Source organism: Dinoponera quadriceps, unplaced genomic scaffold (genome assembly GCF_001313825.1).
Source record: "Dinoponera quadriceps isolate SergipeBrazil2010 unplaced genomic scaffold, ASM131382v1 scaffold1252, whole genome shotgun sequence".
Taxonomy (NCBI): Eukaryota; Metazoa; Arthropoda; class Insecta; order Hymenoptera; family Formicidae; genus Dinoponera; species Dinoponera quadriceps.
Window position 1 is genome coordinate 1,104,220 of NW_014555363.1, and position 21,150 is coordinate 1,125,369.

The 21,150-nt window shown below is 32.8% G+C and overlaps 3 protein-coding genes across 4 annotated transcripts in view; 1 reads left to right on the top strand and 2 right to left on the bottom strand.

Annotated features, from left to right (window-relative positions):
• Positions 1–105: 105 nt before the first annotated feature.
• Positions 106–9,039, top strand: LOC106744037 (1-phosphatidylinositol 4,5-bisphosphate phosphodiesterase-like). Its single transcript, XM_014618436.1, has 19 exons — positions 106–276; positions 396–455; positions 576–716; positions 1,817–1,896; positions 2,057–2,192; positions 2,450–2,550; positions 2,640–2,806; positions 3,185–3,395; positions 3,510–3,768; positions 3,859–4,053; positions 4,171–4,315; positions 5,388–5,545; positions 5,778–6,180; positions 6,362–6,532; positions 6,666–6,806; positions 7,415–7,592; positions 7,663–7,866; positions 8,014–8,260; positions 8,634–9,039. Exons 1-19 carry the CDS (start codon positions 106–108, stop codon positions 8,700–8,702), a joined length of 3,237 nt encoding a protein of 1,078 aa, XP_014473922.1. The 3' UTR covers positions 8,703–9,039.
• Positions 9,040–9,118: 79 nt separating this feature from the next.
• On the bottom strand, positions 9,119–10,757 carry LOC106743969 (putative aquaporin-10). The gene is made up of 4 exons (XM_014618329.1): positions 10,583–10,757; positions 9,962–10,230; positions 9,470–9,620; positions 9,119–9,382 (listed from the first exon to the last, which is right to left on the bottom strand). The coding sequence occupies exons 1-4, from the start codon at positions 10,755–10,757 to the stop codon at positions 9,132–9,134; spliced, it is 846 nt and encodes a 281-aa protein (XP_014473815.1). The 3' UTR covers positions 9,119–9,131.
• A 9,374-nt stretch (positions 10,758–20,131) lies between these two features.
• LOC106744015 overlaps positions 20,132–21,150 on the bottom strand; it is a 3,257-nt gene continuing 2,238 nt past the window's right edge. For both annotated transcript variants that reach the window (XM_014618402.1, XM_014618401.1), the window contains one exon: positions 20,132–20,863. In XM_014618402.1, coding sequence (XP_014473888.1) covers positions 20,813–20,863 — 51 coding nt within the window. In that variant the 3' untranslated portion in view covers positions 20,132–20,812. The remainder of the gene's footprint in view (positions 20,864–21,150) is intronic.

A 21,150-nucleotide genomic window follows, 5' to 3' on the forward strand; every position in this document is an offset into this window, starting at 1 on the left:
AAGTTCCGCCGCGGTGGCGTCCGTTCACTCGAGCACCCGGCAGGCTCAAGTTCACGTCGAGTTCGAGTTATCCCGACGGAGCGTTCCGCTTAAAGTTGCCATACCATGACAAAGAAGTTCGAATTTAATTGGCGCATAGAAGTGCCGGAGCTGTTGAGAAAGGGCTCGGTATTCGATCGATGGTTAGAGGACAAAGAGACGACCGAGTACGAGCCGAACTGTCTGTTCAAAGTTGACGAGTATGGATTTTTCATCTATTGGAAAAGCGACGGCAAGGTAGCCCAACAGTGGCTCCTCCCTGTATCTCCCGTTGCTCTTGAACCGAATAAATAACAGCTGGCCCGCTGTTATTTCTCGTCGCGCTCAAATAACACTCGCAATGTTTTTTTCCGTAGGACGGGGAAGTCATAGAATTGGCTCAAGTGAGCGACATTCGCTACGGCGGCACGCCGAAGGTAAATCTCGTACCGAAGGAATCGCAGGAATTGAGAATAGGAAAAATATTAAATCTTGATAGAAATAAGACCACTGACTCTTGCGGGAGTGACGCCGATATAATTGATCGGTCTATTTAGGATCCAAAGTTATGCAACAAGCTGAGCAAATACGGAACGTTAGAACAGCTGGATGAAAAGAGCCTAACTGTATGCTCTGGGGTGGACTATACGAATATCAACTATCAGCATATTATATGTACGGATGCGCAGGTGGCTAAGGTATATAATAAACGAGATATCGAGAGAAATCGATTGAAACGATGTAAATATAAATACTCGTGTTAAAATCGATTCTTATCATGATTTTTGTATTCAATTTTTAACGTATCCGTGTGTTGATTGAAACGATGTAAATATAAATACTCGAGTTAAAATCGATCCTTATTATGATTTTTGTGTTCAATTTTTAACGTATCCGTGTGTTGATTTAACATATCGTGTTTATTTTATCTCAATGTTTTATATTGAGTCTTGATATTCAACATGTGTAAGAGTTAAAATAACACATTTTATATTTCATTGTCGATTGACATATTATTGATGTTAATTTTATTGAATATTATTAGTGACGTATTTTGTACGTTAAAATTTATAGCCAAGTTGTGTTATTACTCTTAGTATAAACAGTATATGACAACTATCGTAATCTTAGAACTTAAATAATACGAAATAGATGTATAGCTAGACCGTAAAAGTAGTGTGGTATGTAAAGTAGGCGACTTAAGATACCGAGTTTTCGAATTTTCTCAGTAATAAGCATGTTTTTTCGGGCAAAATCATTGACTACATTCTAAGAATAACGTGATGAAAAAGAAGTGATGAATAACATTTTTTATAGTTTGAAAGTAACACGTAATAAATATGTCAGTTTAACATATATAACAGTTATATGTTTCGTGTTAATTTTTGACATAATATTTGTGTTACTTTTCAACATATTCACTTCGTATTAAATTAACACAAAAATTTGGGTGGACCGTTTGGGACATGTGAAATGTATTAAATTTAACGCAACATTTTTTAACGTGTAGGAAATCTTTAAAAATATCATTTAGTTAATCACATACACACCGGAGTTTTTCTAACCAAGAATCAGATTATTCGCATTTGATATTTTGCGTAATTACACACATACTCACACTACACCTATTCTATTAGACTACTTGTTTTATTTCAATTAGTTATCTTTGCTTTATTTAATTATGCTCATTCTAATCCTACACACGTTGCATTTTATCGTTAATATAATTAAAGTTTATCTTTTCTATTTAGCTCTTCTTTATTTCTGTTCTCACGCATAATCCGGTTAATCAACTCAGGATTGGCAGGCGGCCTTGCGTTTAATTACGCACAACACAAAAGCTTGCAACGTCTGTCCAACCACGCAGCTTATGAAGCAGTACGTACTCATTAGTCCGAATCCCATGTAGTAGCTCCGCAAAAAGAGAAATATATGACAGATATGTTTCTCCGAACGAATGCTAACGCTCTCCATTTCTTTCCTTTGATCATTAAATGAAAATTTAAATGAAAATTTCGACGCTTATTAAATTTGCCAGTTGGATGCGGCTAAGTTTTCAAGTAGACTCTAAGGGTAAGGTTCCCGTGAAAGTGATATCAAAGACTTTTGCCTCGGGCAAAACCGAAAAACTTGTTTATCAGGGCCTGTCGGAACTGGGTTTGCCCAGTGGAAAGGTGAGTTGAATACAGGAAATTAAAAAAAAAATCTTAATTGATGTGCGGACAACAAAGAGTTCACTAAAGAAAATTATTAAATTATCACTGGCGCGACCAGTAATTTGTATAAGTTATAAGTTGATAACTTAACTAGTTCAAAATTTCGAATTTGAAAGCACGAGTTTGACATATATCTGCGAAGTCACATTGCAACAAATTGGCAAAAGTATGCGGACGACACTTTCTGCGAAAACTCAGTCCCTTTCGTATTTTAGAACGATAAAATAGAGCCGGAGGCTTTCACTTTCGACAAGTTTTACGCCTTGTACTTCAAGATCTGCCCGAGGAACGATATCGAGGAACTTTTCCAATCGATGTGAGTACTCGACGGGATTCTACCGTAGAAGGTGACTTCTAATTCCAAATGTTATCGAGCTAAGCATCCGTTATTGCCTCGTTTTACAGTACGAAGGGAAAATCCGACGCTATAAGCTTGCTGCAATTGGTGGAATTTATGAATACAAAACAGAGGGATCCGCGACTCAACGAGATTCTCTATCCTCTATACGACGAGAAGAGATGCGTGGAAATCATAAACGACTACGAAACGGACGCGAAAGCGAAAGAGGAAAGTGAGCATCCGCAAAATATGATTTAATTTCATCATCTCCCTTCGCATTTCGCACATGTGATACGTCCTCTTTTTTCATTTTTATTTCAAATTTATTTTACATACATGAAGGATGAAGTATAATAACTCTATTACTATATTCAATATCTTAAAAATGAGAGTAGGAGGAAAATTGATCCAATAAAAATTGCATTGTAATACTAATGGTCATAACTTCGAACGCCTTCTGGAAACGTAAACTTTTCTCATATTCTCGTTCTTTAATAAAAGTTTTTAATAAAATATTTTTATTTCTTAGAGATATTCAAGATGATAATAGTTATTATTATATTACTGTTATATTATTTTATATCATTTCCCATTTATCGTGAACACGTAGAGAAGTTGACGAAGGACGGTTTCATACGATACTTGATGTCGGACGAGAACGCGCCGATGTTCCTGGAGAAACTGGAAGAGTGGATGGAAATGGACCAGCCGCTTTCGCATTATTACATCAATTCCAGCCACAACACTTATCTTAGCGGCCGTCAGATCGGTGGTAAAAGCACCGTCGAGATGTACCGACAAGTTCTGCTCGCCGGTTGCAGGTGATGCAATTTTCCTCAATCGTCGTAACGACATCGAGACGTTGCGGCTCAACCTGAGGCGATAATGTCGAGAAATAAACCCAGGAGAATGACAGAACAATATTTCAACCGCAGATGCGTCGAGCTGGACTGCTGGGACGGTAAAGGCGAGGACGAGGAACCCATCATTACCCACGGCAAGGCCATGTGCACCGACATTATCTTCAAGGACGTGATCTACGCGTTGAGAGACACCGCATTTGTCACCTCCGACTATCCTATAATCTTAAGTTTCGAGAATCACTGTTGTCTGAAGCAACAATACAAACTGGCCAAGTATTGCGACGAGATATTGGGCGACCTGTTGCTGAAGGAGCCGCTGAAAGATTATCCCGTGAGTAATTTTCTCGGCAATTGTCGCATCTGACGAACGCGATCGACTAATTGATATCAATCGCGCGAGATCAATGCGTTTATATTCAAGCTCGAACCGGGGTGTCCCCTTCCACCGCCGAACGCGCTGAAACGCAAGATATTAATCAAGAATAAGCGACTGAAGCCGGAAGTGGAGAAGGCCGAGCTCGAGCTCTTCCGTGCCGGACAGTTCGAGGTCAAGGACGAGGTCGTGGAGGATGCCAGCGCACCTGCAGCTGCCGCGCCTCCCTCTGAGCCGCCGAAGGTGATCGATTGCGTCAACGAGTTCGCTGGAGGACAAAATTTAAATCCGACTTTTCCAATTTCCTTTTTATACCGAAGAATTTCTGGGATTATCTTTGACATGTTTTCCACTGCGTAGGAAAGCGAGGCTCCCGCCGAGGAAGGAGCCGAAGAGGTGCAAGCGGTTCAATACACAGGCAGCACCATGCAGGTTCATCCTTGGCTCTCGTCGATGATAAACTACGCGCAACCAATAAAGTTTCAGAGCTTTGAGACCGCGGAGAGTACGTATTACATTAATACAATGAAACTTTCCCCGGGCGTTGATGCTAGTTCGCAATGTTTTTTGGTAAACTAGTGTGCTCTCTCGTGATTAAATCGTAACATTGTGAGCCGCAAAGGATTAATTCATTTCGAAGCAAAATATTAGCTTTCAAAATTTTATAAAGTTATACGCAAGCAACAATTTAATATACAGAGGCAATGAATATTACCATCTTGAATATCTTCGACGAATAAAAATATTTTAAAGAAATGTAAGTATGGCTCTAACAGTTGCAGAAACAGGAATATCAATATCTGGCCTTCAAAAGCCCAACCGCTGTTAATAGAACGTAATAACAAATTTGCACTTTCCAAAAACGTTTTGGTCTATTGTGGACCTTTCCTTCAGTTTGATTAAAAAAAGAAATTCACGAGAAGTCCAGAGTCGCAAAATGAAATCTTATCGTAAAAATATTTTATTGACGACTAGAAATAAAAATGAGACAAGAGACTTTACTGAAGATTAAATATTTTAGGTTTCCGCGGTATGGATAAATACTTGATTTGGCTTCGGAGTTAACGCCGCGTCCTTTATGGATTGTTTTCGTACCAGCAAACTCGGAAGCCAAATCAAATATTTATAGAAGACAGGAAAAATTTACAAAACAAAAGAAGATTTGTTAAGAAGATGTTCGAAGCGACAACCAATGATATCACAATGCAATTTCTGTTAGCCCAATTTTTCTCTTACTCTCGTATCTCAATGATATTTAAAATAGTAACATAATTGTCTCATTCTTTATAATACATAAATAGAGCGCAAAACAACATAAAAATTCACGCAGAATGTGCATATACACACATAAAATAATCAGTACTGTTTTTCGTATCTGCTTTCACGCGGAAGAGTGTACTCTGAATTAACACAAATAATTGAAATAGCGGGTGGTAATGCGCGCGCTTTGTATGCACGTATGTGTATGTGTGTGTGTGTGTGTCCTACGGACTTAAGAAGGGTGAAATGAATGAGCGTACACGTGCGCGCGAGTCGCACGCGCGACATGTACTAATGTCTCAACCCCGACGTTGCAGGCAAGAATATACATCATAATATGTCTTCGTTCTCCGAGACTGCCGCTCTTAACTATCTGAAAACTCACTCCGTGGAGTTCGTTAATTACAACAAGCGGCAAATGAGTCGAATATATCCAAAGGGCACGAGGGCTGATTCGTCGAATTACATGCCCCAGGTAAATCTGCAATAATACAGGGCGCGCTGAAATCCTTCGCTCTCCGAGTTATTACTCACGTATCTCTCTCTTCGTGGATCTAACGATTCGATAGCAGACCATAGCGAAGGTTCTCTTTCCCCTCGGAGATCCTTTGCGATCTCCAATTGCCCGTAACTGTGGGAGAAAACGCGCGACGACTGCCGATGGAGTTGTCGTTCACGCGACGCGATCGCTATCTTCCTATTTGCAGGTCTTCTGGAACGCCGGCTGTCAGATGGTGGCGCTGAATTTCCAAACCCCCGATCTACCGATGCAACTCAATCAGGGGAAATTCGAGTACAACGGCACGACGGGCTACCTGCTGAAGCCCGACTTCATGCGACGGCCGGATCGAAGCTTCGACCCCTTTTCCGAGGACGTCGACGGCATCATCACCGCGCAGTGCGCGGTTCAGGTTATAGCCGGGCAGTTCTTGTCGGACAAAAAGGTCGGCACATACGTGGAGGTGGATATGTACGGTCTACCGGCGGACACGATCAAGAAGGAATTCAGAACACGAATGGTGCCGGCGAACGGTTTGAATCCGGTCTACAATGAGGAGCCATTCTTATTCCGGAAAGTCGTGCTTCCCGATTTGGCGGTGCTACGATTCGGTACCGTGCGACACTTCTTTCTCTTCTTATTCTTCGATATTTTTTTGCCGTAAATTTCCGGTAGATCTCACCTCGCTCGTGAGTAAAATACGTATTCGTGATTATCGAAAGCTCTCTACACTATTCGTAAACGTAATATATCTTTTTCCTTTTAATTGTGCTTTCCGCATTTCGCACACAGGCGTTTACGAAGAGAACGGCAAATTGCTCGGGCAACGAATTTTGCCTTTGGACGGCCTTCAGGCCGGTTATAGGCATATCTCTTTGAAGACCGAGGCGAACTTTCCGATGGCGCTGCCTATGCTCTTCTGCAACATAGAGCTGAAGATTTATGTTCCCGACGGATTTGAAGGTAACGTCTAAGGTCGCCGCTCAAAAATAGCAACGTACTCCGCTTTTCGGCTCTCTCTCTCTCTCTCTCTCTCTCTCTCTCTCTCTCTCTCTCTCTCTCTTTCTTCCTCGCTCAAGCGCACTTCCGATTGTAGATTTTATGGCCGCCTTGTCAGACCCGGGTGGCTTCAGCAAGGCCACCGAGAAGCAGAGCGAAACGATGAAGGGAATGGGAATAGAGCAGACGGATGCTAAAGCGGATGCTAAGAAGAAGAAGGAAGAAGAGGCGAAGAAAGGTAAGAAAGTTATCTGTCGGGTGCAATTGTATTTATTTTTCTTTTCTATTCCCGCAGTCAGTCTTAAGATTGACGTTGAATCATATGATAAGAGAACAACAAAGACATGATCGCATTAGAATATCGTCTGTCCGTGTAATGAATGATTCGAACGATACACAGACTGAGATAATAACTATTACCATCCGGAGAAAAACATTTGGTTGAATTAACGTGAACGAATCAAACGCGTTTTGGCTGAAGGAAGCGGAATTTCCGATTGTGAGAACCAAATTTGGTTCATAAGAAACGGAAATTCTGTTTCCTTTAACCAAAACGCGCTTGGTTCTTTCATTGTCAGATTAATTCAATCAGAACTTCTTCTTCGTATATTTCGAATATCTTCGATGTATAAAAGTAAAAGAAAAATTGATCTAACAGAAGTTTGTACATGGATACAAATGGTCTTCACTTTCAGCACCTTCTGTAAATATAAATATTTTCTCACCTTTATGTAGTCGTTAATAAAATATTTTTCTTCTCCGAAGATATTCAAGCTAATGACAGTTATTATCCTCATTCTGTATATCGTATTGTGACAATGGGCAATTCTTGTCGTGCTATTCCAGCGGAGGAGCTGAAACTGGAGCCGATCACGTTGGACTCGCTGAAGAAGGAGAAAGGTTTCAAGTTGGGCAAGAAGCATCAGAAAGAGTTGGACACCATGAAGAAGAAGCACATGAAAGAGAGGCAAACCATGCAGAAGAATCACTGCAGCGCCATCGACAAGCTGACGAAAGGCAAGGAGTACGTTTTCCCACAGTTCGGCGCGCTGGCCCAACTCCGATTGGAAACTTAGCACTTTTCATGCTTGCAGCAAGAATGCTCTACTGCAAGATGCCAACGTGAAGAAAGTTATAAGCGAGCAAACGGCACAATGGTCTACTATGATGGAAAGGCAGCGGAAGGAAGAGTGGGAATTGCTGAAGAATCAAACGCAGAGCTCGCGCGACGAATTAAAGAGGTTGATCGAGGTAGTGCAAGCCACGCAAGTGAAGCAGATGCAGGCGAAACACGACAAGTTTGTTGAAAGTAACTTTATTCGGACGTAACTTCATTCGGACGTAACTTTATTCGGTTGCGATCCGCCGTTGATCGATCCGCGCGCAACAACGTGAATTACAATTTCCCGTTACATCGCTCACGCGAAATCACATGAACGTTGCAGAGACATTAAAGACATGAATGCCAATCAGGCGAAAGCATCCGTGGAGACAGCCAAGGAGGTGATGAACGACAAGACCTTGAAGACGAAGGGCGACAAGGACCGGCGGCTGCGAGAGAAGAAGCAGCAGAACACCAAGAAGTTCATGGAGGAGAGAAAAACCGTGCAGATCAAGCAGGGTCGCGAGAAGGAGAAGCTCAAGGTCACGCATGAGAACCAAGTCGGGAAGTTGGACAAGGATATCGAGGGGGTGAGTGGAAACGTGCGTTCAACGCTGTTCCGCTCGAAAATCGGCCCCGGTCCTTTTTTCGCGTCGTACGAACAGAAAATTCCAACCGAATGAAAGAGGAGCAACGTTTAATAAGCGATGGAAAATTTTCACAATGAATAAAAATAACGATTAATGATAAAAGAGAAATAAGATGTCCGGGGAAAATATATTGTTTAAATTAACATGATATGGAACGAACCAAACGTGTTTGGTTCGTTCATTGTCACGTTAATTCAACCAGTTAATTTTCTTCATGTATAAATAAAAAGATAAATTACTGTCGCTGGTGGAATCACTCCTGATTTCATGAAGCAACACGCGGGATAATTTTTGATTTTTGATCGTGTTGCAGGGTATCGAGATGTACAAGAACGAGGCGGTCGAATACGACTTGTCGTCCAAGACGGAATTCTATGTGTAACGAACGCAACATTTTTATTAGCGTGCTTTTGATTTGTTAACGCGTAGCTCGTCACCACATTAGATCGGTGCCGAACGACGTTATTGATTGCAACTAAAGTACTTACATTACGAAACTATTCGAACGTGATCGTAAAAGACTACGATTATTATGACTGTTATAAAAAAAAATTGGTTGAATTTATCCGACAAAAAACAAACTAAACGCGTTTTCTTCAACCAAAACCGTAGATTATTATATAAACGCAATCTAAATAATCACTTTTAATATGTAGCCTATTCTTTAACTATACAACTATTATTAGGTATGTGCAAAAGTTTCAGACAGGTTTTAACTTCATTTTTATGTAGTCAAAAGACTACGATATAGTCAAAATTTTTGCACACACACGCACCTAATATTATAATATTATAATTATATGATCTTATATTATAAACTATTGTAACCCACATCGTTAAGTTTAAGAATAACTTTCTCATCACGAGTAGGCGATTTAAATACTAAATATGTTACAAATTGTTTGCACAAGTGCAATGTGTACAATGCATGGAGAGATCCGCAAAAAGGGGCAATCCAATAAACTAATAGACTTTCATAGTTATCGATTTCTGAACAACCGTATCTCACACAAGCTCCTAACACTGGATTGTTGAAACTGCCGATAATTACAAATCCTGAAATAGATTATTTTTGGAAGATTAATAAAACAACACTTTATGTCTATGTATGTGTATGTAAAAAATAGAGAAATCAAAATATCCGCCAACCTGCAGTCCTAAAAATTGTCTCCACGAGAGCTTGCACAGTGGGTATAAATTTCAGTTTTAGATATTCTTTTAAATATGCTATGGTATAAATTGCTAGCCTATGAGTGATAGTCAATAGCCATTCGAAGATAAACGCATGCAGAACAGAATTCTAAAAATTGTCATACTTATCAGGTATACAATAAATAAATCCTATATGTGCGTAAGGTGATAGCTCATCGCTTATAATGTGACATTTAATTATGTAAATTTATATCAAATTTAAAATATAAAACTTATGTTATTGTGAAGTTTTCTAAGTTTCCAATATATAAAATTCGGATCAAGTTGTTTAAATAATTCGGGAAAAATTTTTTCCGAAGAAAAAGGTTAAAAATTTCTTTTGAATGTGCAAACAATGATATAAAAAATTCTGACGATGTTTTTCACCAGGAAACATTCATTCTGTGGAGAATAAATCGTATTCATATTATAAATAACTATTGCTATTACCTTACGAAACATTGTAGAGCAACCTACAGACGACCGTTTGAATTGATGAAAACACTCCCATATTACATGCATAGATTTGAATGCGAGGTAACCGCCGATCATTTCAGCAAATATTATGAGTATACCCATGTAGCGTATGTTCCGCTCTATTAGCATACACTCTAGTATTACGTTAGGGCAAGCTTCTATGCCGCCCCAACGTATTAACCAAACAGTCATTACTATAAAAGTACTGACTGCAAACATCATTGGTCCAATTTCTTGTGCAGCTGAAGAAACAAGTTTAATGCTTCTTAAGAAATAAAATACAAATCAAATCAAATTTCTTGTGACATCAATTCACGTAAAAAGGTTATCAACGTAACAGAAAACACAAGATAGAAGATTTTAATTAAGACACATGTACAATGAATAATTATATTAAATACAATACATAATAAAGTTGACACTTAAGTTACAGAGGATAAAGATATACAACAGGAATTAAAAGAATGTGCAGTGTTTAAATCTCGTTATTATAGAGATACAAATGTAATGATTATTCAAAGTTGATTACACGACGCTGCACGCATTTACAGGGGAATACGTTTATAAGGGAAACATACGATAATAAACGTATACCTGCAGTGATTTCATAATTTATTGCGCATAGTTCCGCCGTGGCTATTATTTCCAAAAGTATATTTTTAATGAGTTCATTACTGCACACACTCTTGATAAGCTTTACCAGGGGAATTGTTATCAATTGCGGTATTATATAAAATTTGCAAGTGTTCATAAATGTTTCTAGATCCATATTCATATTGAAATATGTGCCTTTTAAACAAACAAAATATGCGTTATTAGATTATATGCAGTTTTACAATATATAACAAAAAACATAATTAAATTAATAATTATATTATATATATGAATTATTTCTGTGTAGTAAAAATAATATGTAAGAGAATAAAACTTACGATAATATTAACGTAATCACGCTAGCTATCCTTTTCTTCCATTGGAATATTTCAATGACGCTTCGTTTTCCATCAGAAGATCTTGTTTTCTCTGATGTAAGATTTTACATATCGAGATTATTTGAATTTGGAACGTATATCCAGTGGAAGAATTTGAACGAAATCTAAAAAGGAATTACTGGAAAGATAAAATTACGTAAAAAATATCTGAAACCAGTTTAATTTAACGATACACTTGTACGGAGCCGGAAACTGTCGAGAGCCGGGAGCTGTCGATAAAGATTTTCGTAAGGAACTATATATTTCGAGAATTATGTCACGAATGGTACGTTACTTCTATTATATATTAACCTTATACGCGCGCGCGTTGATCACGTAATATTGTGTTTCGATATTCTCACATATATAACATTTCATACGGTCAATAACATTAGAACATATCTAGTACATAGCTAGTTTCGTATTGGTATTGACAAACAGATATTTCCATTAATATCGATTTCAAAAGAGAAGGCATTTCTGATTTGAGACGAAACGTTCTTAATAACAATCGTACTTTCGTTAAAATCGATAGTTAATACTGATGTATTATTTTAAATAATTGTATATTTCAATATCATTTGTGTGATGTGAAAGAGTAGTTTTTATGCATCACTATTCATAAATAAAACGCTATATTATTGTAAGGTATTTTACATTACCTACATTTACAAAGTTGGGTAACAATTTTATAGAAACTTCATGAGTTTCGAATTTCGTTCAACAAATGTTATATTAAATCTATATCATAGTAAAATTCATATAACATTTATATTATGTATATCGTGTTTTATTTATTTAAAATACATAGTCATATTTGTTGAATACCGAGAAGACTACTAATGATCGGTCGTCAACTTGTCAATGTCGCCGAATAGTAATCACCAGTGACATGCGACGTTCAAATTAATTAAAATACTTGAACATATTCCTACGCTGTACAGTTCATCAATGATGACCATCAACAAGATATAAACGTGTTATATTTGATAATATAGTCTAATTAAAACAAGTTATACAATATTTCATATGCGCTAAATATTAAAAATTTCACACCGACATACATAATAAAGCATTCAGAATTCATTCAGCATTTGATGAGTTCAAACTATGATAATAATTAAATGATTAACAAATATAACAATAACACAACAATAAAACATAGTAAATAAAAATATAAGTAAATGTGTGCGCATATATGTATGTATGCAACACAACATGTATGTATGCAACATGTATATCTGCATATCTGCATATTGTATGTATAAACATATATTTAAATATATATATATATATAAACATATGTATGTATGTATAAGTATATATACTATATATATATGTATATACATGTATTAAATAATATACACTGTACGTAAATAATATAATATAATTACAAAGTGTATATAGATGTCAGTAAAAATAATATTACTATAATTATGTATGCATTTGTAAGAGGCATATTCAACGATAAGAAAAGATTGCTTTATCATTTATTTAACCTAGATTGCACTTAAAATTATTTGTAATAAACATATTACAGTATTATTCTTGTATTTATCACATAGACGCATTTTATATTATGAATTAAATTTGTTTCCGTTATTTAAGAGTGAATCAGAGTAAAGTTCCTATGGATGATATATGACATACGAAGACGATCATTGAGGATGGAGATATATGTTTGCTTTCCATATGTACCGCTTGTACGACGACATAAAAATAATAGATAACTATACGCAACGAAAATTTAAATATATGATATCATTATTATAATGTCAATATTATATAATCTATTATAATTATTTAAACATATAACTGTTATTTCTAATGCAAAAGTAACTTATATCCATCGTCATATATAAAAAAAATGTTGATATAACTAATATCATTATCAATAATAGGCTAAGATAGAAAATATTATAGTTAATATTTGCAAAGAGCGCATGAACATAACGCACAAGTAAAAGATAAACGAAGCGCAAAAAGATCCCCACACAGGGGCAACAACATGAACTAAGAAAGTTTTATAGAAATTAAAGTCTGAACAATTGCGTAATATACAATATCCTAACGCTAGATTGTTGAAACTGCCGGTAACCAAAAATCCTGAAATGTACATTATTTGTGGTGATTTAATAAAATATTATATTTTATATTATAAAAATCAGAACGTCTGCTAACCTGTAGTCCTAAAAATAGTCAGCACAAGAGCTTGTATAAGTAGCAGCAGTAGTCTATTTTGGTATTGTTTAAAATATTCTATGCTATAAATTATTAGCCTACAAGCGATAGTCAATAAACACTCGACAATAAATGTAAATAGAACAGAATCCTAAAAATTGTCATATTTATCAAATGAACAGTAATATAATTTTTAATCATAATATATGTGTAATGTCATTATCCACTGTGTACAATGACTGTGACATGCTAAATTATATAAACATATATTAAAATTAATATAAAAATTTATGTATGCATATGCTGATAAATATATTAAATGTATAAATCACATATGCGTTATTTAGAAAATAATATTATTTTATGATAATTCTCATGAAAACATTTCTTAAAAATGTGATAGAAATTTTTCAGAACATTTCATAATGCGAAATTAAGAAAAAAACTTAAAAAGGCTTACTATGTCTATCTAAGTTTCATAAATTAATTTTAGAGCTTAATTCACAATTAATATATAAGATGTCCCTACATAAGGAGAACACCTAAATATTTCCTTTGTTTTTAATAATATGAGAAATGTTTAAAATACAATGTAAATGGTTTCAAAAGAGGAATACCGTGAAAGAATATTTTTTTTACGGTCATTTTTAAATTTTTTTTAAGGTGTCCATATTTAGGCCACCAAGATATTTAGGTATATGTTTCCTTATGCTGGGACATCCTATATAATATTTCATTAAACAGAACTCATAGTTGTTGTGAACTGAAAATTCTATCCAAATATCTATGTTTTCAGAAACGTTCATTTGCTGAAAATCGCGGACAATATTAAGAAATATTGTAGTTCTTAAATTTTCCGCAGAAGTATAAGTGAAATTCTTTTTAATATGTATAAATAATTCCAAAAAATATTTCCAAAAAGTTTATGCTTTTTTTTTGAACACTATATGAAGTTAGATAAAAAATTCTGGTAACACATTTATTACCAGAAAACATTTTTTAACAGTATGGGGAATAAATAAATTGTATCCTGTTATGAATAATAATTGGAATTACCTTATATAACATTGCAAAGCAATCTATTGAAGTCTGTTGTATTTCATAATAATTCCACATTAAATGCATAGATTTGAATGCGAAATAGCTGCCAAACATTTCAGCTATTACTGTATATACACCAATGCTGCATGATTTCTTGTTTGCTATCATTAGTTCTAATATTACAGTAGGGCTAGCTTCTATGCCATCCCAGCGATTTAACCAAATAATCATTGTTATAAAAGTGCCAAATACAAACACCAATAGTCCATAGTTTTGTGCAACTGAGGAAATAAGTTTTAACGCTTCTTACAAAATGGAATACTTGTAATATCAATATATATAAAAGATTATCAACAACGTAGTAGAAAATAAAATAAAATATGTTAATTAAAACATGTACATTAAATAATTATATTACTAAAGGTAACATAATATATTTAACATTTAAATTAAGGATTAATAATTATTAAGTTAAGGAATTAATTTAAGGATAAAGATATAGAATAAAAATTTAAAAAAATAAGGAGTATTTAAATTCCGTTATTATAGATATATAAATGTAATGGGGGTACCCAAAATTGATTACTTATTATGATGCACGTATATTTATAAAAATATACATTTATAAAGGAAATATTCAATATAGTTGTATACCTGCAACTAATTGATAATTTATTGCACATAGCTCTGTCGTGGCTATTAATTCAAAAAGTATATTCTTCATCACTTCATTTCTATGTATATGGTTGATAAAACATGCCAACAGAGTTATTATAAATTGCAATGTGAAATATAACTTGAAAAATTCCAAAAATATTTGTGTCTGAATATTCAGATTGCCATATGTGTCACTTAAACAAATGTAACGTAAACAAATGAAAATAATACATATACAAAATAATTAAATAAAAAAAAACAAATTAAATAAATAAAAAAATAATTAAATAAGCAAATTATTAATTACATTCATAAATTATTTTCATATATAGTTAAAATAATATATAAAGGAAAAAACTTACAATGTTTGGATGAAATTGAATGTAGTAATCATTTTGTTTCGTTGCAGTGTTCCAACAGAGTTACGGTTTTATAAATTGATTTTGTCTGATATAATATGTAAAATTCTTCGTGCCGATTGTTTGAATTTTAAGTGTGTCAATGTATATCCGGTAGGAGGATGTTAACTAAATCTAAAAAGGAATTGCTGCAATGATAAAATTATATAAGGATATTCTAATTGAATTTATAATGTGGCAACATTTGTATAGATCCGGGAACACTGTGGATGAAAGTTTTCACAGAGAAATATATATACTGAAAATCGTGTCATGCGAATATGTTTTTTCTACATTTACTTTACAGCACGATAATATAATATTTCTCTTGAGTTTTTCACATACATAATACTTCATAGGCTCAATAACATTAAAATTTCAAACCGCGTTGTTAGCTCCGAAGTTGTATTGATAAACAGGCATTTCCGTTAAAGTGAATTTCAAAAGGGAAACGATTTCTGAGCGAAATGTTCTTACATAGTAACAATTGTACTTTTGTTAAAATCGATAGTTAATATTAATGTATAATTTCACTAATTTTAAGTTTAAATATAATATGTGTGATATAAAAGTAACTTTCATGTATAACCATTTATAAATAAAATGCGATATTTTATAAGGTATCGTTCTATATAGACTATTTTTGTAATATTGAGAAATAACTTGGTCGAAATTACATAGATTTCAAACTTTACTTTATTTACAAAATGCTCTTCTAAATCTGTTTTATAATAAAATATACATGATACTTATATTTTTATGTTATGTGTTTATATATCTTCATATTATGTTTCATTTGTTGAAAATATATATTAATAAGATGAATATCACGGAGAACACCAATAATTGATCAATTCGTCAATGTTGCCGAATCACCAGTAATGTGCATCGTCCAAATTACTTACAATACTTGAGCACATTTTTACGCAATGCGATTCATCAATAATCATCTCTATCAAAATATAAACGTGTTACATATGATAATATAGTTAAATTAGATTTGATAACATATTTAATAGTCTAAATAAAACAAGTTACGCAAGAATTTACCACCTTATGCTTATGATTATAAAAATTCCACTGTGGTACTCCCACTAAGACATTTAAAATTTATACAGAATTCAACGCATATGTCCAAATTATATAATAATAATTAAATAAGTAATAAATGTAACAGCACAATAATAAAATAAAGTAAATAAATGTATAAATAAATGTATATGCAGATATATGTATAAACGTGCATATATCTATATTCACACATATAAATAAATATATATAAACATGCATATAAACATATATATGTATATCACTACATATGTATGTATGTAGCTATATATATTTACACATGTTTATGTAAAACATATATGAATATGCAATATATATGTATATGCATGTATTAATATTGCATACATAAAGAATATAATATATTACATAGTGTATTTTAGATGGCAATAAAAATAATTTTTTTATAATTATACGTCAATAATTGCAAGAGTCAATGTTCGTTTGAATCGAAAGTTATATTCAACGATGAGCAATGATTGTTCCTTTATCTTCTACTTAACTTAAATATAAAGCACTTAAAATTATTTATAATCATTTTACATATCAACTTCATATTTATCATATTTAACAATTAGTCAGGCATTTCATATTATTAATTAAGTATATTTCAATAATAAAGTAACTTATAATGCCCATCTTTANCTATCAATATTATTATCATTATCATTATTATCATTAGTAGACGGCTCAGTTGCGAAACTTCTTAATAATTGTTTGTACATGTAAAATACGAACACGGCGAAAAGAGATCCGCAAACAGGGGCACACCAATAAATTAGTTCAATAAATAATCTTTGATAGATATTCTTTCTTGTACAACCATATCTCACACAATCACCTAACACTGGATTATTGAAACTGTTATTGTAAAAGAATCCTAAAATGCATAATATATATATATATATATATNAGTCCTAAAAGTTGTTAATACCATAGCTTGCAAGAATGCTCGATTATTCACATTTAGATATTTTCTGTACATATTTTCTGTACGCTGCGATGTACATTGTTAGTCTATGTACGCTTGTCAGTAGACACTCGAAAATAAATGTATATAGCACAAAATCCTAAAAATTTTTATACAAATATATCAAATAAACATTAAAAATATTTTAAATTGTACATGTATCATAGCTCATTGTATACAACATGACGCTCGAAATTAAATTAGTTTACGTAGAACTAATATAAAAATTTATATATCACGCATTTATATATCATTGTATATATCACGCATATGCGTTATTTAAAAAAATAACATTATAGTAATAGTAATAGTAATATTGGTGAAAGAATTTTTCATAAATATTTTAGAAATTGTTTAGAACTTTACATTATTTTGGATGTATGAAGAATCCTGAAACGGACATACCATAATCTGCTACAAATGACCTATGGACTTACCTCATGTAATTCTGGAGGACAACCTACTAACGTCCGATTGAATCGAAAGAATCTCCATACTGCACGCATATATATGAATGCGAAGTAACTGCCGATTACTTCAGCCAATATTATAAATATACCAATTTTGCGTATTTCCTTGTTTATTATCATAAACTCTAATATCACATTAGGGCTAGCTTCTACGTTGTACCATCGTTGCAACCATACAACTGTTATTATAAAGGTACACAATGCAAACGTCATTGGTCCAACTTCTTGTGTCACTGAGGAAACATGTTTAACGTTTTCTTTTTTTTTTTAACAAGATACTAGTGATATTAATTTATATAAAAGGTTATCAACTCTTAAATAGGAGACAGGATAGATTTTAATTAAAACGTATACATTAAATAATTATACTAAGGATAATACATGGTAAATTTAACACTTAAATTAGAGGAAACGATATATAAATAAAAATGAAAAAAAGGGGCTATGTTTTGTATGTCTAAATCCTATTATTATGCAAATGTAACGGCTACCCAAAGTTGATCGTACGACGATGTACGTATATTTATGACGAAATACATTTACAGCGGAGATACGCAATTTAACGTATACCTGCAGTAATTTCATAATTTATTGCACATAGTTCTGCCGTGGCTATCAGTTCAATAAGTACAACTATGATTTTGTTATCATACGTATAGCGGACAAAAAGTGCGCCCGGAGCTGTTGCGAATTGCAATAAAAAATAAAACTTGCAAATATGAGTAAAGGCTTCAAAGACTGTACTCATATTGAGAGATATGTACTGAAACAAATATAAAATCATTATTTACATACAGCTATTACATACAGCTTATCATAAACGATGAGCTTATCATAAAAATCTTAAAATAATTATTAATTATATACACGAAAGAGAATTATTTTTGCATAGGTAAGATAATATGTAAAGGAACAAAACTTACGATGTATTACGTAATCGTCCGGAATATTATTCTTTTTCTTTCGTTGGATTATTCCAACCACGTTACACTTTTTATACAAGTTTTATTCGATATAATGTAAGATTTTACATATCGTTTGCTCAAATCTAAAATGTATAAATATATATCCAGAGGAATACAAGTGAAAGAATTACTGCAAAGTATTGTATAAAAGAATTACTGCAAAGTACTGTATAAAAAAGAATTACTGCAAAGATAAAATTATATAGGGAATATTCCAGTCCAAGCTTAACTTATCGATGTACACATATGGAACTGGGAATATTGTCAATAATGATTCTCGCGAAAGGCTATATATTATAAACATTGTGTCACGCGCGGATAGGTTATATTTATATTAACTTTATAAAGTCAATGTGATATTTTGTGTTTTGAATTTTTCCCTGACAACATAACACTTTAAAGACTCAATAACGTTAGAATCGTAACCGTGATGTTTGTTTTTTAGTTGTATTGATAAATAGACATTTTTTTTTCAAGTGAATTTCACAAAAGGAAGGACTTCATTTTGAGATATACTTTTGCTAAAATTGATGGTTAATATTCATGTGAATTTATTATTTTTAGGCTTCATTATCATATGTGTGATATAAAAGCAATTTTCATGCGTCACCATTTATGAAAAGAACGCGGTATTTTATTAGATATCACTTTGCACAGCCTATGTATTACGTTGGAAAATAATTTCATCAAAAGTACGTGTATTTCAATTTTTATTCAATGGAAAAACTATTCTAGATAAATCGTAATAATAAAATATACGTGATATTTATGTTGTATAAGTTGCTTTTTAATTATTAAAAATGTGATAACATGTTGAATATCGTAGTGACCACCAATGATTGGTCGTCAACTTGTCAGTGCCGCCGAATAGTAATTAACGGCGCGACATGCGTCATCCGAATTAATTACAATACTTGAACGCATTCCTACGTCGTGCGGTTCACCAATAACCAGCTACGAGATATAAACATGTTACATGTGACAATATAGTCAAGATAAATTATATAATATTTCATTATTTTATGTTTATAATTGTGAAAGTTCTACACTCCGGCATACACGGAAACACATTCAAAATACAATCGCCGTTCGATGTGTGCGTTCAAACTATATTAATAATTAAATTAATAATAAATATTACAATAATATATTACTGTAATAAAACATAATAAATAAATAAATAAATAAATAAATAAGTAAATAAATAAATAAATAAATAATTAAACATGTGCGGATGTGTGTATATACATATATACATTATACTCGTACATCATATTTGTAGACAAGTATGTATAAACATATATATCTGTATAAACACATATATTTATATATCTATACATATTAATATATGTGAATATGCATATATATATGTATATATATGCATTAAAATACACATTGTAGAGAATAATATACTAAAACATAATATATTAAAATGTGCATTTTAGATATCGATAAATATACCTTTTTTATAATTATGCCAATAATTGCAAGAATCTTGTATCAATGATAGAAAACGCTTACTCCTCCTTTTATTCTATTTAACCTAAATTGTAAGCGTTGAAGATTATTTATAATAAACACAATAGTATTATATATTATTCTCATATAGTTAACACACACGATTGAATATTTTATATTATTAATTGAACTTTTTTATTTTATTTGAGAGTGTATTATTTACGCGTTAAATTACTGCTATAGATGACGGACGGCCTGCAAACACGATCACTGAGAACGGGAATATGTGTTTCCAAATACGTTCGCTTTCCATATATGCGCGTGTATGATGATGTAAGAGTTACAGGTAACTATTTGCAAGAAAAATTTACAAATATTATTATAAAATAAATATATAACCGATTATTTAAATATGTACTTAATGTTCCACTTGTGAAAATAACTCATGATGCTCGTCATCAAGTGCAAAAAATATTTTGGCATTGTAATTATAATTATCTTTTATATCAGTAAGCTTTAATAAACGTGTTTTAATTACTAATTGACTGCATTCGTAAAATATAAACAGAGCACAAAAAGATCCATAAAAAGGAGCGAACCAATAAACTAATATATTTTGATAATTATCAACTTCTGAACAACCGAATCTCACACAATATCCCAATATTGAATTATTGAAACTGCCGATAGTGTAGAATCCTGAAATGCATATTATTTTTGAGTAATTAACAAAATAGTACATTTTATGTCGTTTAAAAAGATACTAGAACAACCTATAGTCCTAAAAAATGTTAGCGCAATTGCATGCACCAATATTATAGCATGTGTATTCCAATATTTTTTGTCAGTTGCTATAATATAAATGACTAGTCTATGAATAATTGTCAATATCCATTCGATAGTAAATGCATATAGTAAGAAATCCTAAAAATTATTATTTTTATGAAATCAATAGTAAAATTATCTTAAATTATATATGTATATAT

Coding starts and splice junctions, on each gene's coding strand:
- LOC106744037 (XM_014618436.1), top strand. CDS start 106: ATGACAAAGAAGTTCGAATTTAATTGGCGCATAGAAGTGCCGGAGCTG. Junction 4,054..4,170: donor CTCCCTCTGAGCCGCCGAAG/GTGATCGATTGC, acceptor TCCACTGCGTAG/GAAAGCGAGGCTCCCGCCGA. Junction 8,261..8,633: donor TGGACAAGGATATCGAGGGG/GTGAGTGGAAAC, acceptor ATCGTGTTGCAG/GGTATCGAGATGTACAAGAA.
- LOC106743969 (XM_014618329.1), bottom strand. CDS start 10,757: ATGGATCTAGAAACATTTATGAACACTTGCAAATTTTATATAATACCG. Junction 10,231..10,582: donor AAATTATGAAATCACTGCAG/GTATACGTTTAT, acceptor TTGTTTCTTCAG/CTGCACAAGAAATTGGACCA. Junction 9,383..9,469: donor GACAATTTTTAGGACTGCAG/GTTGGCGGATAT, acceptor AAAAATAATCTA/TTTCAGGATTTGTAATTATC.